At 43.4% G+C, this 17,350-nt stretch overlaps 1 protein-coding gene across 2 annotated transcripts in view; it reads left to right on the top strand.

Moving 5' to 3' along the window:
• The window catches only part of ENTR1 (endosome associated trafficking regulator 1), a 198,973-nt gene that overhangs the window by 46,457 nt on the left and 135,166 nt on the right, over window positions 1-17,350 (top strand). Inside the window, exon 3 of one of the 2 annotated variants that reach the window (XM_078641910.1) lies at window positions 8,082-8,702. In XM_078641910.1, the coding sequence (XP_078498036.1) occupies window positions 8,082-8,702 (621 nt within the window). The remainder of the gene's footprint in view (window positions 1-8,081; window positions 8,703-17,350) is intronic. The other variant, XM_078641911.1, reaches the window with a different exon arrangement.

Here is a 17,350-nt window from a genome sequence, read left to right as displayed (position 1 = left end):
CGGTGTTGGCTTGTTTCTTAAAATCATCAGCTTGGCTTTGTTTCCCTTCAATTTAAGTGAGCAGTTAGTCATCCATTATGCAACTTTCTCTAAAAAAGGGACTAGTTGTTGCAAACCTTTTCCCAGGTAAAGGGAGACTGCCAGTTGGGTGTTGTCGGCAAAGGAGACCATCAACTCCTAAAATTCCTTGACGATGTCTGCCAATGGACTTAAATAAATGTTGAAAGGTGTAGGCCTCAATGCAAAGCCCCACGGAACCCCATACTACTCATTCAACAAAGCCCAGCATTACATTCCACTGTTTAGTTGGAAGGCTCAAGGAACAGCTTGGCGTCAAAAGATTACAATCATTTTCATTATTTAGAGATTTTTCTTTACAGCCTAGCGCATGAGCATATATTCCACAGTCAGATATTAAAAATCGATGACTTCATGTCAGGAAACTGCCCTGCGATCAATACTTAGAAGCGGGTGTTACAATCTCCTCTAATGAGGACAACTGCGTTTGCTAACCTGATATTAAAGGTAATTTAAAAAGCTCTGCCCGGTAGTGATATGTGGCAGACCAGTTATTTTTGGCACATGCCAACCCTCTGTTCTGGCCCGGAGGTCTATATACTTCAGACCTGGCAACTGAAATGGTGCCACTGCATGATGTGCTGTTCCAGTCCAGGTTTTTTCTTTGATTTCTGGGGCTTGTTGTCTTGCTTTATAATGGCATGAACAAAACTACAAGCACCAGAAATCAAAATAAAAACTTGGGCTGTAGTAGCACATCTTGCATGGCCCAGGGAAATTTAGCAGGTGGCCCCTTAGTGACATACAACCAACCTCCAAGCCAGCCTGTTCTCGCCCGACGCCATTATATGTGTATTAGAAAAAAATTACATCCTATAGCCTTTCCTTTTACATCAGCAAGATTGTCACATAGATCAATTTGTAAAGTCCTCTCACTTTGCACTCAGAGAAAAGAAAACAATCTCTATGTTAAAAGAATAGGCAGCAATTTGTCAGAACACATCCCCAGATATTTGATGTCTGTCTTTGAAATTTACAGGCATCTTTATTGCTCATTCACCTTCCAAACTCCAGCATTTTAAAGTTAGGGGTCCTGCAGCTGCCCCCCCCCGCCCCCACACTCCTACTTCCAGCACCTATAGCCTTCTTTGTCTCCTATACGGCATGTATTTATTTCTTTACACTTTTCCTTACCTCCTCCTGGTCTAAGCACACTGTTTCCCCATAGTCAGAGTGTGTTGCTGCTATTTACTTCTCTCAAGTATCCCCTTTGCTTTCCTCTCTCAGCCTCCCTCCAGCATCTTGTCTCTTTATCACCTTTCTCGTCCTAACACAAACTGTCTCATGTATGAAGTCTTCCCATTTCCCCTCTATTGCTATATGTTATCTTCACACTTTCGCTCCGCACACCCCCATCCACTTATCTCCTAAAGGGCAGGGTACACCACAGACCCAGATGTTAACACACACAACAAATGTGACAATATAAAAGCAATAATTCAAAAGCATCTTTATTGCTTATTTACCTTTGGAAAACAGCAGGGTTATTTAGGGGGTGCTGTAGCACCCCACTCACCCCTATTTCCAGCGCATGTGAAAATTCTCTGGACTGCCCACACAGCAAATGCACCCACAAGTGTAAAACTCGCTGTGTTACATGGACTGTGGCAGTAAAGTCAGGCATGACTCAGTTCCAGAACGTGAGGATATTTGCAGTTTTATATTATGTGAACTCAGCTCTAAGGCATTAGAGAGCTTTACATGATCGCCAGTTACGTTACAAAAGGACATTTTCATTTTTTAGGGGCGTGTGGAAATAGTGATATGCCCAGAATCACAGGATGTTCAGCAGACGCTGGGACTCTAACCTAGTTCCTCAGTTCTATTAAGCTGCTCGATGCGCACAAAGCCCTGGGGAAAGTGTTTAGTCCCATGGGCTTCAGAGCCATACTTTAGTGCTACAAAGTTCAGGAGATGGGGTGGGGGCCCTACCCTGGGTGTCAGAGTTCTGAATAATGACTGTATGTCCCAGGGCAGGGGCCCCCAAACTTGGGCTTAGAGGTCTGATCCATTGCTGCAGGGCACAAGGGGCCTCTCCTACCCTGGGCCTCTTTGCGCTGGATAAGGGATGTGAGGCCGAGAGAAAGGGGCCCCACACTTGGGCCCTGATCCAGTGCATGGAAGCCCAGGGAAGTGGGGGCCACCTCCCCCGGGCTTAAAAGAGGTGTGGTGCTTTTACTATAAACTTTGCCCAGCCACGGCTTCTCCCTCTTCTACTGCGCCGCCACTCCACATCTATTACATTTCAGCCGATCCTGAAAACAAAAGGGCCATTTGTTGCTTGGAAACGCAAATGGCACCTTTTCAACAGAGCACAGCCTGGCCCTTGACCTGCTCACACACAATAGTCTTCCCTGCTGTTCCAAGACCCCTGGCCATTCTTTCCATCCCTCCATGCCCGTAATCCCAGGACTGACACCACGCCTTCAGAACTGCTCAGGTTTAGGCACCTCATTAGCAAAATGTAAAATTGCAGTGATCGGAGGGGAGGGGGGCCTGACTTTAATGAAGCCTTTCACGTGGAAGCGAGGCCCCATGTTTTTGAGCTGAGCGCGAGGCCCTGGGCGGCTGCCCATACTGCCCATGCCTAGCGCCGGCCCTGACTTGGCCGGTCCTTCCTCATGTGCCATGTTCGTGGTTCCCTTGTCCCCGGAGTGCTCACTTACCTGCGGTAAGCTGAGTAGGATGCCGGCGGACTGTAGCATTTCACAGTCTACAACATGTAGGTTGGTCTCAGTGTTCAGGTCCAGCATGGAGGGGGGTGGGCGATAGCAGCTCATCCGGGATCAGCGAGTTGTCAATGGTCAGATGCACCTTGGAGTACAGCCGGTCGCCGATGAGGATGCTGTCGGCCGCGCGGGATGACATGGTAGCGGCGGGCGCCGGGTGCTGGCCTGGGCCTGACGCCATTACTCTGACAGATGTCCTCGCTATGATCCACGAAGGAGGCGCAGGCTGCCGCCGACTAGTGAAGCTCGCAAGGCGCCGATACTTTCAATTCTTTCTTCGGGCGGAGGGGCCTGCCTGCACAAACAGCCTATGGAATATTAACGCCTTTAAGAGACTTCTGCGCACTCATGACATTTATTTAAACCAGTGGTGCGCGTGCACCACAGAGGAGGTGGGGGGGGTGGCGAGGGAGCCTGTGTCTGTGCTGTGCGCTGATGCACGTCCTAGACACGGACGGGAATGGGCAGAGCAAAGGCGGGACATGCGCCTGCCTTTGCCCAATTAGGTGCTTTATTTTTGTTAAATAAAATAAAGCCAATGGCGGTGGTGAAAGCCTGATCACACGCACGAGCGTGTGGTCCGCTTTCGGCAAATAAGCACAAAGGAAATGAGTCTGGCGAGCGGTGGCAGCAACGTTTAACAGTATCTAACCCCTAGCTCGGACCCTCCGCAGCGCAGCAGCGACTGCTTGTCTAGTGCAAGTTAAAACACCCGTGAACACAAGTCGGAAGGGGCTCTTTCCCGATGCCACAAGATGAAATATGCATACCGTACCACGATGGGGGTAGGGTGTGTTCTGGAGATCTCAATAAATATGGGTGGATGGGTAGTTCTGGTTTGCCCGGAGACTGCAAAGTAGTTCGGCCATCAGATGAAGAGGCTGCGGCGAACACAGGCAGGTGAAGGAATCTGGGAAAGAGAAAAAAAGACTAGAGGTGTTGAGCCACCGAAAGCTCGAATGTGAAGCCTAGCTTGAGCTCCTGTTAGAACCTCGAGCCCATAATTAGTCGAGCTTTCATGGGGCCTCTGCCTGCCACCCTACCTCTACCCAGGATGAGACCTACCGCCAGATCTGCCGAATCTAGAACTGGGGAACCGTGTTGGAGTAAATCCCCTTCACCTCCCTGTACCAATAAAAAACAAGTTGGCCTGAAGCGGAGAACAGCCTAAGAGACGCGGGAGGGCATGAGCGTGACGCCGTGAGCGTGCACGTTGGCGTTCCCTGTGGCTCGTGCCAGTGGCGGCGCCTGCAAAGCGCGTCTTAGAAGCGCGTTCACAGACCGGTGTCTGCTCGTGCACCGGTCTGTACCACTTGGGAGGCCCAACACAACGACAAGGCTCGCTGGCGGCAGCGATTCGCGCTGCAACGCCAGGCGATCCCTAAAAAGGGCTGCCCATTGCTACCCACAAACTATAGGCCCATAAGCCTCAAGGACATAAGCCAAAAAATATTTGCGCGGGTGTTGTTGTTTCGGTTGCAGAGTTGGATGGAGGAACACAAGATACTCAGTCCCCTGCGGGCAGGGTTCAGAGATAAAATGTCCACACTGGACCAGATCCTCAGGCTACAGGTACTACATTGGAAGATTGTGTGTGGAGGGTGGCAGCCTCTACCTAATATTATTATTGATATGTCTGGATATAACATTGGCCATGTTGGCAAAAACCACCATCTCAACCAATACCGTTCTATGATTGAGGACTTTACATTGTAAGATGGCTATTCTAGTGTGCATTATCCCACAACAGCGAGTCAATAAGCAACATGGCCTTTTCGTGTCAATACCTAGTATGCTGGTATTCCGTACTCTCCATCCTTTATTCTTTAGGTAATATCAGATTTCCATAGTAATCAGAAGATATTGGTGTAAATTCTTTCCTGGGGCAAATGTTATTTGAGCGAAGGGAACTTGGATAAGAAGCATGAATCCTTAATCCACTCTGCATTAGGAGTTCAATAACAACCTTAGTCTCGTAGTGAATTTTGGACAAAGTGTCTCTGGCAGAACTCATTGCTTTCTGTATGTATGTAATAAATATGTCTGAACACCGTTACTGAACTTGTTACCTCAATATTGTCCATGGTTTTAGAATAGTCTTGTCTTCCACATAGGCATTTTCACACGTTCCTTAATCTAGCTTTGGATTCAAGTTATCTATCAAGCAATCATCCTTAGTATCCTCTCCTGATTTCTAGTGTGCTCAAATCAATTGTGAGCATCCCAAAATGTTGATAGGTCAACAGTTCTGAAATGCTAAAGAGATAGGGATGGGATTACACATGCCTCTCGCTCTACATTTATCATCAGATTCTGATGTCAAATCTACATTAGAAAGAAATATTCTCCCCACATAGTATACACACTACACCTCTCCTGTGCACATTGTCGGTCACCAGTTAACCACATCGATGCTATGCATTTTCCCGCTGTGTGCTGGAATCAACAAAAACACATGTTACATGACGAGCTGGGCTCGTCATGAGCGTAGCAGGAGGCTACCTCATGACGAGCCCAGCTCGTCATGAGTGTGGAAGGGGTTAAGGCACAAACTCTGTTTTGGTTAACCAAGATATTTTATTTGCCAAATACTTCTATACAATGAAGTGTTTACCTGCAAATGGAATTGCATTTACCTTATAGTCAATATCTCCAGTTTTTAGTTTTATTAGCCTATTGAACACTTATAGTAGTGGGAGGAAAATCATTTTTCAGTGACAAATCAATGTTTTTTCGTAATTTAAAACTACTAGTACCAACAGTATCAATTTTTTTCAGTACCAGTATCTTTTATAGCTGCAACATCTAATTTTGTTTTCACAACGCAGCCAAGGAGGTCTCCACTCTACAGCCCCTACCCCAGCCCCCCACTTCCCACCATAGTCCATCTTCAGATTCTGTAGCCAATTGTGCATGATGGAAGACTGCTGTTTTAAGTGTTATATTGCTACTTTTACAACCACACAAGATTACAGTAGCTACCTCCATCAAGCATATATTTACAGATGAGGCCATTTTTAAAGATGCTTCTCTCCCTGATTGGCATGTTCCTTATTGTAATGATATGAACTGTCCAACAGGTCTTATGTTTAGGGTGGTATGGCAGAGAAAGGTGTTTGCACTCTAGTTGACCCTTGGTCCTGCTTCGATCTTTCTCCCTGCCTGACTCCCTTTGAAAGATAAAAAATAGTTGTTTGTGGCCTGTAAGATGTGAGAAAGTATTCTCTGATCAGTAGGAAAAGTGTATGTGGCATTCATCGCAGTCACACCCTACATGACCGTATGAGCTACATCTCGTTCCCCTACTCTCCCAACAAGAATAGAGTGTAATAGAGAAAACTGGTGTAAAAATAACAATAATAAATCATTCAGTATGGTAAACAAAAACCTTAACAATAAAACTGCGGGAGCCAGTAGCTTGGCTTCTAAGGTAAACCCCACAAATGAGTCACTAGGTAGATTTGCATGAATATACCAGGCCTATATATCCATAGGGAGGGAACCAACAACACCATGGTCTTTTTCCAGTGGCAGTCCTTCTTCAGAACAGCAGACCATGCATAGCTAAGAATGGATTTGCCAAAAGAGGTGGAGGTTTTCTTTGATGGTAGGTTGGAGTAACTTTGCTGGCCTTGGGAATGGTTTAGATGGTAGCGAGCACAGAGGAACATGGATGTTGTCATTTTACGTTTTGTGGTGAAAGCATATCCGTCATTTGCTGAATTTTGTGGACTAAGAAACACCTTCATTTCACTCTAACGCTGGTTCTTCACTAATCACCGTCTGGTTCCACCCTTGTAAGTGCCTTGCTTGACTAACTCACAGCAGAGAGCAGGTTGGACCTTGAGAAGAATGGCAAAGTCACCTGCTGACTACAAGAAAAACTCCTATCAGCCTGACAGAGGGCCTTTTAAAGAAAATAGGATCTCCTACTTTGTTTTTGCAACTCCGGGACTGCAAAGCTGCTTCAGTGGTGAGGGCGAGGACTACAGCTAGGAGAGCTAGCCCCTCGTAGACCCCTAGGAATATATTAGTCCTGGTCCTACCAGTGGAGTGTGCCTGACCTTTGGAACCTCTCTCCTGAAACTGGAGAGTGCAGAAGGTCATGTAGACAGAAGGTTGTGAGTGCCTAGGAGAATAAACTGTAAAACAAATGTAACTGGACATTTCACCTGCATCTGGGGAACCTATTCCAAGTGTATGAATAGTTGAAACAGCCATGTTGACAAAAAGAATGACAGAATCACAGGGATTGAATGTAACTGAAGATTTTGCTGTGGACCTAAACTGGAGTTGTATGTGACCCCTTGCAGTGGACTGGCAGAGTAGGGTTTGAGGGGTGGGGAATTTTCAGTTAGGCTTCGAATTCTAGATCAGAATATCAGAAGCTATAGAAGATACTTATGCTGCCGATCTCTAGATAAAGGTATGTAACTTTGTGAATGTGCTTGACTTTTTTGACAAATTAATGACAGCAGTAACTAACTGAAAGAAAGGTCATCTTCCTGGGTGACGTTTCAACCTATACGTTTCAACCTATATACTTCTTGATGTGTGATGCATGCGCCTATTAGGAGACCTTTAGATTGCTATAAAGGGAAGAAAGTTTAAAATTCTGATTGGCTGAAACAAATATTTTTTTTGTCTGAGGTCTGTTCTCAGATTGCTATGTCTTCTAAAAGTAAAGTAGAATATTAATGGACAGAACATAAATGAATTTGAGTTTATGTTGGGCTTATTTGTATGATCTAGTAAGGTATATGTTTTTAAAAACCAAATGGTACTGCGGCTCCAAGCTTTTCATTTGTTTGAGATATAACAAAAAACCCTACAATATTTGAGTAAATGCAATCAATTAAAAACGAATGCAAATCTCGGCTGCACAAACCACATATGTAGAGTGTTTTGAAGCAAGGGAGCAAGAATTTGTCACACAAGAAAAGAAATACTAGCTGTTTCACTTACCTATTTTCTCAATTTAGAAAGAATTGCATGTAATACAACTTTCCTTTTACATCCATGCTTTTGTGTTATTGTGTACTGACTAGGTGCTGCAGAAGACATTCTGCATTCAATAGAGGTGTCTCCTTTTTCTGGTTTTGTCATGCCAAACAGTGCAAGTTTTGTGTTTTGCAGTGACAGCCATTAAAGGATGACTTTTACCAACAGATGGTTTCCCCAGCACCTTCAGTGTGTATTTTCATCTGTGACAACAATTAAGAAAACCTTACACTAATTTTTACTTTTCTCTCTTGGGATCTTCTTCGGCTTAAGAAGCCAGACAAGCAAGCGGAGCTGCCTCAATCTTCAGTGCTGCCAAAGACCAAGAATGTTAACCTAGAATTCCATAAACCCTTCTTCCGCAACCCCACAGTTGACCCATTGTTGGACAATGAACTGCGTGATGACTCTGACGATGACTGGAATGAGAGCTATGAACCATCATTTATTGAACAAGTTCTTAAGCCGGATGGTACTATCTCCATCGAAAGAAACAACTTTGACTCATTTTCACTTACATCAGCAAATCTGTCAGATGGCAGTTCATGGCAGTTAAACAAGAGCAGAGCATACAGTCCTTCTTTGCCAAGTTTGTCTCGTGATACAACTGAATGCTGCTCACTTTTGCCAGATGTCTCTCAGGAGGCAGCTAATATCAGCTCCTCTTTGTCTGATGTGTCCCATGAAACAGCGGAATCTAGTTCATTTCTGCCTGACATATCCCAAGGGAGTACAGACTTCAGCTCGTCCTTGCCGGATGTTTTCTTTGGGAAAGCTGACCACATCCTGCCGTTACTAGATGCACGCCTCAAAACACCAGACCCAGATGTGGTTGCACATGGAGATTATTCAGCACATGTTCGCATCCAGTCTCTGCAAGTAAACTGTGATGAGGTATGTTGAATTCTTAGCTTTTATTTATCTAGCATTGTTTTTAATCACTCTAAAGCTAATCTCAAAAGAACTATCATCGTATTTATAGGGGAATGTACCGTTTTTTGTTGCACCTTTCGAGCATGTATTTGGATATTTGCTCCGTGCACATATGTTAATGAGACTCGGTATTGTAGGTAAAGATGTCTTGGGATGTATATTAATTAGAAGCACATTTAAATGTCAATTTTTCTATTTCCTACAAAAAGGCTTATATCTTTGTGGTGTGTTCAATGTGTTGTGGTGTTGAGTTCCTTGGGAGACGACAAACTACAAATTCTCTCCAAAGCATATGAAGTGGGGTGGAGAGTTGACCAGGTTTGTATTAGTAGAAGTAGAATGTTTCCTTTTTCTCCATCTGGTGATGGATGATAAGATTGAACAACTATTTGAGAACTTTGTCATGAAAAGCTTTGTGGTTCAATGAAGAATTATCAAAATGGGCTTATTGTGGAATTGGTGGCCAGCATCGAAAGTAAAATCTGCTGCACAGTTTTGCAGGACATTTAGCTTTTTGACTTGGTAATAGTGTACACTCCCAAGAAATAAGTCACATCAGTCCAGGGCATGGTTAAGAGCGACTCCAAGAGGGTTTTTTTTATTTCTTTGAGGAGACGATTATTAGATTATAACTGGAGGAGCAGAGGTGGAAAGAGGCTTTCGAGCAGCCCCGTATTTGAAAAGAAGTTGTTAAAACATATAAGCACAAGATGTTGTTTATCCTCGTTGTTGCATGCCATTAATGATCAAGGTAAAGCAGTTGCCTGGGACAGTAATGTTAACCGCAAAATCTGTTGGTTCATCAAACTGTCTCCCAGTACGGGCTTGTGGTATCGAGTAAGAGGAGCAGCCTTTGGGATTGAGGTAGAGAAGAAACAGAATAAGAGATTTAGTAGACTTAAGTAATTCCCCTGTGTTCTTAAAACTCAAATCAACAAAGTGCAGACAGCAGGCAGTGAGACGGATTGGGCATCCCAGACTGGGAGTTGCAAGTGGCAGATGTAGTAAAATTATAGGGAGCAAATAGGCAACATTGCAACAAAGGAACCCCACTTGCCATATGTTCCTTTTACCAGTTTTCCCTAATTCTGCTAATGCTTTCCTAAATATCTGAAAATTATTGCTGTTTTGCAGTAAGCATTTGCCTTTTCTGGAACAGGCGTTAATAAAAAAAATATTTTACTGCTCTGTATGTTGTGCTTAATACCTCTTTGATGACATAGTCCGAGTAGGAGCAGTAACTTTTATAGCTGAGGTTTTAGATAGAGAATTGCTATCATGTTTTTGGCTATTTGACCCTGTAAAAACTTGCAAATTCTCTTTTGCCTAACGCTGTGTTTCAGTTAAGTAAAATTAAGTCTAAAGCTGTAATAAACAGAAAAAGCAGAAATGCTTGCTCTATGAAAAGAATGTTTGGAACTTAGAACAGGAAAAGAAAATGCATGCAGTACCTACTTAGCACAATATATGTTCCCTTTGTTTTGACTTTGTGTACATGCATTTGCTTCTTCGACCGCTGCATCCTCAAAAATGTCCTCTCCTAATTGATGTCCCCTGTAACTGTTGAAAAGGAACTCACCTTCTCAAGACTCTGCTGCAGTGGATGCATTTACTGTCACTCATTTGCCTCCTCATCTGAAGACTTCAGAGGCCTATGAATCTTGTAGCCCGTCTCAGGTTCATTCTCAAGAGAAATAATCACAACAGCCTTATCTATTGTATAGTGGAAGCCAGGGCCAAAACCAACACTTTTCAGTGCATTCTGTATTGGTCACTAGCCCTTCTCAGACATGGCCTAGCATTCTTTGTGTTCATATTCCAAAATTACAACCAAGCCAGAATCCTTTACTCCTTACTGATAACCTTATTGCTGTTCCTGTATCCTTAGGGAATGGATAGCATTAAAGTCTTCATTGTTAATGCATCCAAACTTTGTAATCATCTTCCACAACCGATTTTGAGTATTTCCAACCACATAGCCTTCAGTGGGCCAACCAAGATTTAGACGTTTAACTCAGTCGATGTCTATATTATTAATTACTTTTTTTGTGGCAGTGTACTTTTAAGGCGCTTTGTAAAGTGTCTCATGTTTCCTGATGTGAAAATGTGCCCTTTTGTGTAGCTTTTAACCCGAAACAAAATTGTTAATCTCAAATTTGTGTTTTTCTGAAATAGAATATTACTAAACAAAGAATTAATGAACTTGACGTATTCAAATATTCATTAAGGCAGGTGATTGTGCAGAATTCAGATTCCCACCTGACCACATAATGCCTACCATTTTTACCCATTAGAATCTCATACTTATTTATCTTTGCTGCTGATAGATCACTGCACTCAGATGTTTCATCTTGGAGATACATTTTAAGACTTTCCACAGTTCTGCAACTCCTACAGACAGAGCTTTCACCATCTTTGTCTTCATCTGGGGAATGCCCTATCTTTGATAAATGCATATATCACTATCCCATATCTGGTTAAAACAAGCATTTACAATGCAACGGTTTCGCCTTTGGAAAAGTTAGAGCTATTGGCAATGTAAAGAACAATGCCATTTATTTATCTGTTTTCAAAACCAACACATAAATACAAATGTTGTCATTTACAATGCAAATAGCTCAAACTTTTCCAAAGGCGAAACCGTTGCATTGTAAATGCTTGTTATTATAATTTTTAGCAGTGCTGCTACACAGCAGGGCTACAAAATATTGGCAAAGTCTACAATGCCTGTGCTGTACAGCATGAACAAAATGCAATGACAGAGCCAATAGTCTCAAATACGAGACCTATTGGCTTTCCCAACGCTTGTTAGGTCTCAGCACAATACCCCTGTGATTCGGAGTAAATCAGTTAGACTCCCCAGGTGTGAAAACGAAAGAAAATGTAATTTGGCAAAAAAAATCTGTCACATAAAGAAAGTTATTTCATCCAAGTCTTAATGAAAATACATTTGGAAGCAGATATCATCTGTTGTCACAATAAAAGCAGATAACTACTGTTGTCACAATAAACATCAATTCAAAGTAGAAAATGGCTTCCTTGAAGTGTATGTGACATAGTAAAACAGCCACAAATGGCAAAAGGCTAAATAAGGAAGAAGAAATAATAAAAGTAGAGCCTCAATTACCGCACGATCAGCTGAAGGACAGCAAGCAAGCAGAAGAAATCAGTACTTGGTCCATGCTTTATCCGAAAGAAGAGGAAGTAAAGCCAGCATGCGCTGGCCAATTATAAGGCAGCAAATAAGAGTGACAATGAATCCAATGAATGCCAAATATTGAGCAGGCTGCATGCCCCTTGTTGAACACAGTATCTCTTGCAAGCGAGAACGCATGCAGGGCATGTGCTGTCGGAGACAAGATCTAAATATTAGTGAGACACACTTACCAAAAACACAAATAAAAACGTTGGTTTAAGAAGCAGTAGTTCTTAGAAGTCGTATACATCAAATCATGAAGATTTTACTGTTCATTTTGGACATGTGTAGAACATTTTCAATGTCTTTCCCCACACAGTCTTGATTCAGACACTAGCACACAACAGAGATTGAACTACTGTGGGTTTCGACCGACATGTTGCTTTAACTTATGGTGAGTCATTGGAACACTCCGGTTAAATGGTTCAGATGCTTTGAGCATCAGGATTCAGAAAAGTAAACTCGTTTTGACAGAAACTGCAGATTTTAACACAGAGATTTCAAGCGCTCCTCACTCTCCTACATCATTCTAAACCATCTTTGCACTGCTGCAGGCGCTTACATTATTTGCCAGTCATTCGTGATCCAGAAGCATTTTAAAGTTTTGCTTTCTAAATATAATTTAAACTTAGATGAGGTTTAACTGATTTAAATTGTAGTAATTTAAATGTAAGTAATTTACTTCTGAAGCAATTTACTTCCTCTCGAAACACAGAATACTCGGACCCCCGCCTGTTTTCAGATGATCACTGGCAAAAAACCATTCATGATCAGAAAGGTAAGGGTCCTTACTCAGCAGACATTGCCTGTGTTCCATGAGGCCCGTAAGTGCATACAAACTAATTTTACTGCTATTTGTAAATTAAATAATGTTTAACTATTACTTTAAACGACATCCACTCACCAATATAAGCAGCCAATGCCCGCCATCATCTCAAAGTAACTTAGAATGCCAGAGTGAGAAGTAACTGCGGAAGAGAGACATGAGGACATCTCTTATGACCATACAGCCTTGCACTTTTTTCCGGGTCCCTAGCATTTTAATTTAAAATGTTCTGTCTTAGTACACTGGTCATTGTTCCAAAGGATGGTCCTATGGTCCAGTGCATAACTAGAGAAATTAAAATTAAACGCTGATGCTTTACATTCCCGAACTGTAAGTTTAAATTAAAATTAGAAAGTGGATGTGTAAACACTGATGTTTCGACCAGCCAAGACGTGGTATTGTCCCTCATCATATTCTGGACAAAATACTCAGATCCTGCTGTTCCACTTTACACTGACACTTCACGTTCATACATTGCAATTGGTATAATTCGCACCACAACAGGGAGCTCGCTCTCGGGGGAAGAGGGGAGGAACAATAGTAAGAGGTGACTCATTAATGGTACCAGCGAGTTATGCGGTGCCAATATGCTACCGAGGGCACTTTCCTATGCACAGAACTGTGTACCTGGTTGCAGTTGATAAAGGATATCCTGTGCCTTAAAATGATCAATGATACACATGCATGGGATGGATGAGCGACAATAGAGCATGAAGCGAGGATTGGAGGACAGAAGGGAGGGAATGGGGGGTTGCCTCGGCGTAAAATCAAGAGAATGGGCCATTATAAGAGATGGGGAAAGAGGGTGTGCGCAGGAGCTAAAGTGGTGATGGGCAATGAGCCGGATAGCAACATACAATCCCAGACCTCTCTTCCCCCAGCTAGTTCCTGTGCGTTTGCCGCTTTCTCCGCTCAGTTCGCTACCTGGTTAAGTTCATTCTCCGCGGTTATCCGTAACTTGGGGTCTATGGTACCCTTAAGAGCCTGGATGATCCGGTTCGGGTCCATGGTGACAGGAATCTTCCTGACCTGTGACCTCTGACAGATTGCGACTAAAGGCCAAGAGACCGATCACCTGCGCACCAGAGGCGGCCCGGGAGTACAGTCAGACTCACCGGCTTACGACAACTGCGTCAACAAACCGTAAAGCGAGAGAAACAGCAGTGCTTTACGATCGAAGCCTCGCAGGCGGCGGACATGTTGTACGGATGGCACAGAGGGCGACCATGTTTTGCCTCGGGATTCCTGTTAACATAATAAGTGGCCATAGAGCATCAGAAATACATCGGCCGTCGAGGGCAGCCATGCTGTACGTTTTTTGGGGGGGATGTTGAGAACGACGAGTATACACAGAGTGCAACGTCATCTTAAGTGTCAACTGCCAGTCCGATTGAGAACCTGCCCCTCATTCACAGTATTTCATTTTTTTCCGTAGAAATCGTGTTCAGCTAATTTACTGTGCCAAGTTATCAGTTTGCTTTTTATGTGGCATTTCCATGATTGAAGGCTGTTTATCTGAGAGAGATGTGCAATTACGGCCAGAGCTGTCGACTGGGAAGCAGGTTCGATTTCCGCTGTGAGCTCAACTTCATGTGATCCTCGCCTAAAAAAACAAGCCAGGTCCCGGGCCGCGCTGTGATTGGCTGACGTCACAGGGGTGTCCCGGGCGGCAGCCAATCACAGCGCGGCCCAGGAATGATGTCATGGGGGTGTCCCGGGCCGGCAGCCAATCGCAGCGCGGCCCGGGACAAAGGGGCGGGGCTTAAAAAAAGCACCAGAAACGCCCCCGAATCGCGTTTTCGTGAGAGAGTGCGATTGACAGCCTCTGTCTCCCAATGGCTAGTCTCCATTTATGGAGCTAGCCAATTGGAAACAGAGGCGGTCCGAACCTCACTAATGAAAACAAAAGATTTCGATCTGGGAGGGGCTTTGCCCCTCGCCAGGTCGAAACCTAAAAACATTTTCTACACACCATGCAATAGTCGTGTCGGAGTATTTGAACAAGGCAGCATCTGTTACTATGTAGTGGATAAGCGCTCAATAGACTAGCAATAAACTAACTTGAGACAGTTCATGAATTAATAGACCTTTGTTCACCACTGGGAATAAGCTTTAATCCAGTGTGGATGAGCATGTGCTTTAAGCAGAGATAATATACATACATTTAAGTAGCTTTCTGTGTCAGTCAGTATAAACTTTTCGATTTTTTTTCTTTCCTCCAAAGAAAATCATTAGAGTAAATGCACAGATAAACATTCCAGAAAGAGTATCTAAAACACACAATAAAATACAACAGCGAAGATAAAAACATGTAATACAGAGGTACCTAATTATTCCATTCTCAATACATCTGATAAATACCAAGATAATACGAAGCACACTTTGGGTGTGGGTAAAAGTTGTTGAAACAAAAGCGCTGGTCCCACTTGTTTAAAATTCGTAGGTAACAAGAGTTGCCGTATGTAGTTAAAACGACCTGGGACAAATCACGACCGTATGCAAGGTATCAGAAATAGAAGCATTAGCATAGACACACACTGGAATTTCAGAGTCTTTTAACCAACCTCCATTGGAAAACATCAATTGAAGGATCCTGGTTTAGCCTAAAATAGGTAATCAGCCTTCAGTGGTGACTGGGCATCTCCAGATTCAAATATGATTCTATTCTGTACACGGATTTGACCAAAATGAACTGACGCGTGGACTGCTTGGTCAAAGAAGGGCTTCTCACTCCGCTGCCACCCTGGAGGTAAAGGCCCCCTTAACTTCCACAATGTCTGCCTTAACAATGCAACATGGATCATTAAAAAAAATCCCAGTCTCCCCAGTTCTCTCTTAGTTCGCAAAATATAGTGCAGCCATGGAAGCTGTGCCATATTATCCAGTCTGCATATAAAAGGGCGGGCACCAATCCGCCATCTACACTAGGAACATCTTGACACTGTTCAATTAAAACAGATTCTAGCTGATTAATATAAAGAATAAAAAGAAACAGAGCCAGGATACAGCCGTGATGAACTCCTCTCTTTAAGACAAAGTGCCAAATGCACTCCCCATTGGGACCACACCTCACAGAGTCCGTTCCACCATGATACAGATCACACAGAAAAGTGACAAGTGCAGGTTCAACCCCCGCATCCCATGGACCCCAGCATGGCCCAGAGGTTGGCTCTGTTCACCCTATTAAAAACACTGAGCGGATGCCCATGAAGATAAGATAGATTACCCCCCCTCCACATTTTTGCTGTAGTGCACTTGGTAATAAGCCAGTATAAATGTAGGCTTTGCTCCACGGTACCCCGGGTAGATCTAAAACCATATTGTGTGTTTGGCAAAATATTTTGTTAATTTGCCCATGTGGTGAGACGGTCTAAGACCACCCCTACCTATAATTTCTACCTCCGAGTCCACCAATGAGTTGGGTCCCTTGCATGCTGGGTCCGCTGTGCTCCCCTTTTTAAATACTGAGACAATCACAGAGTGATGCCACGAGGGTGAAAGCGAGTCGCAAGAATTAGCATGTAGGTGCTAAGTCAACGGATGTCCATAGATTAACCAGAGACTTGTACAATTCTCCATGAGCCCCATCAAGTCAGGGGCTTTTTCATAGAGAAGATAGGTTAGCTCTTCTTACCTCCTCCCACTGAAAAGTAAACTTTAATTCCTTCTGAATGCAAGATGTAAGGGATTCCGTGCCCTCATTGTTATAGATGGCCTCAAACTGCTCGATCCATGCCTGAACCATGATAGTTAGGGAATCATTTGACAGCTGCTCAAACTTATCATTGGTTGGCTTACCACCCTTCAGAAGGTTGCACTGTCCTGAGATGCACTAGCCCCCAATAAGTTCTCCCATGCCTCCTTTTTTTTAAATTACTATGACGTTCTTTATGTGCCAAACTGTATATGGCCCTAGTCTTTCTCATTTCTTCCTGATTGCAGGGTTTTTATGCAGGATCTCCAGCTGATCTCTGTTTCCTGAAGCACTTCTTGTAAAACCATTTATGATGGCGTGAGGAGAAAATCACTCCTGTCCTAGTAAGAGCAGATTTGATCAATCCGCAGATACTTATAGAAGCTGACAACATATTAGCGTAGGAGGCATCCACATTTAAACAAATTAAGAATCAGACTGACAAGTAGCAATCAGTTTTGAGATGAAATCAGCCGGGGTATTCTTGGCCCATCTTACCCTTCGGCCTTGATCAGTTAATGTAACTGAATATATGTGCATCTCAGCCACAGAAAAGTGGCCATCAGAGGATTATGGTGGTCACTGTATATCCCACTCTAACCTGAAATTAACAAGAGAAATTATAAATATATGCAGAGACAAAAATATAATCTATTAATAGAGCTAGCGCCCCCCCCCCCTTGTGCTTAGGCGTCCACTCTCCTAGACTAGGTTCCCCCTTGCTAAACCAATTGAGTTGATTATAATCTGTAATCATTGTGTTTATCATATCACCTTGCGGAGTATGATTAATGTGAACCTGATCAGTAATTGACAATAAGTTTCCTATATCCCTCTTAATATGACAACCCATGCTGGGGTGCAAATAAAAATCCCCCAACAACATAATCATC

The sequence above is a fragment of the Lissotriton helveticus genome, chromosome 5_1 (assembly GCF_964261635.1).
Source record: "Lissotriton helveticus chromosome 5_1, aLisHel1.1, whole genome shotgun sequence".
NCBI lineage: Eukaryota > Metazoa > Chordata > Amphibia > Caudata > Salamandridae > Lissotriton > Lissotriton helveticus.
The sequence above is the reverse complement of the archived record's forward strand: the minus strand, read 5'-3'. Positions and strand labels throughout refer to the sequence as shown.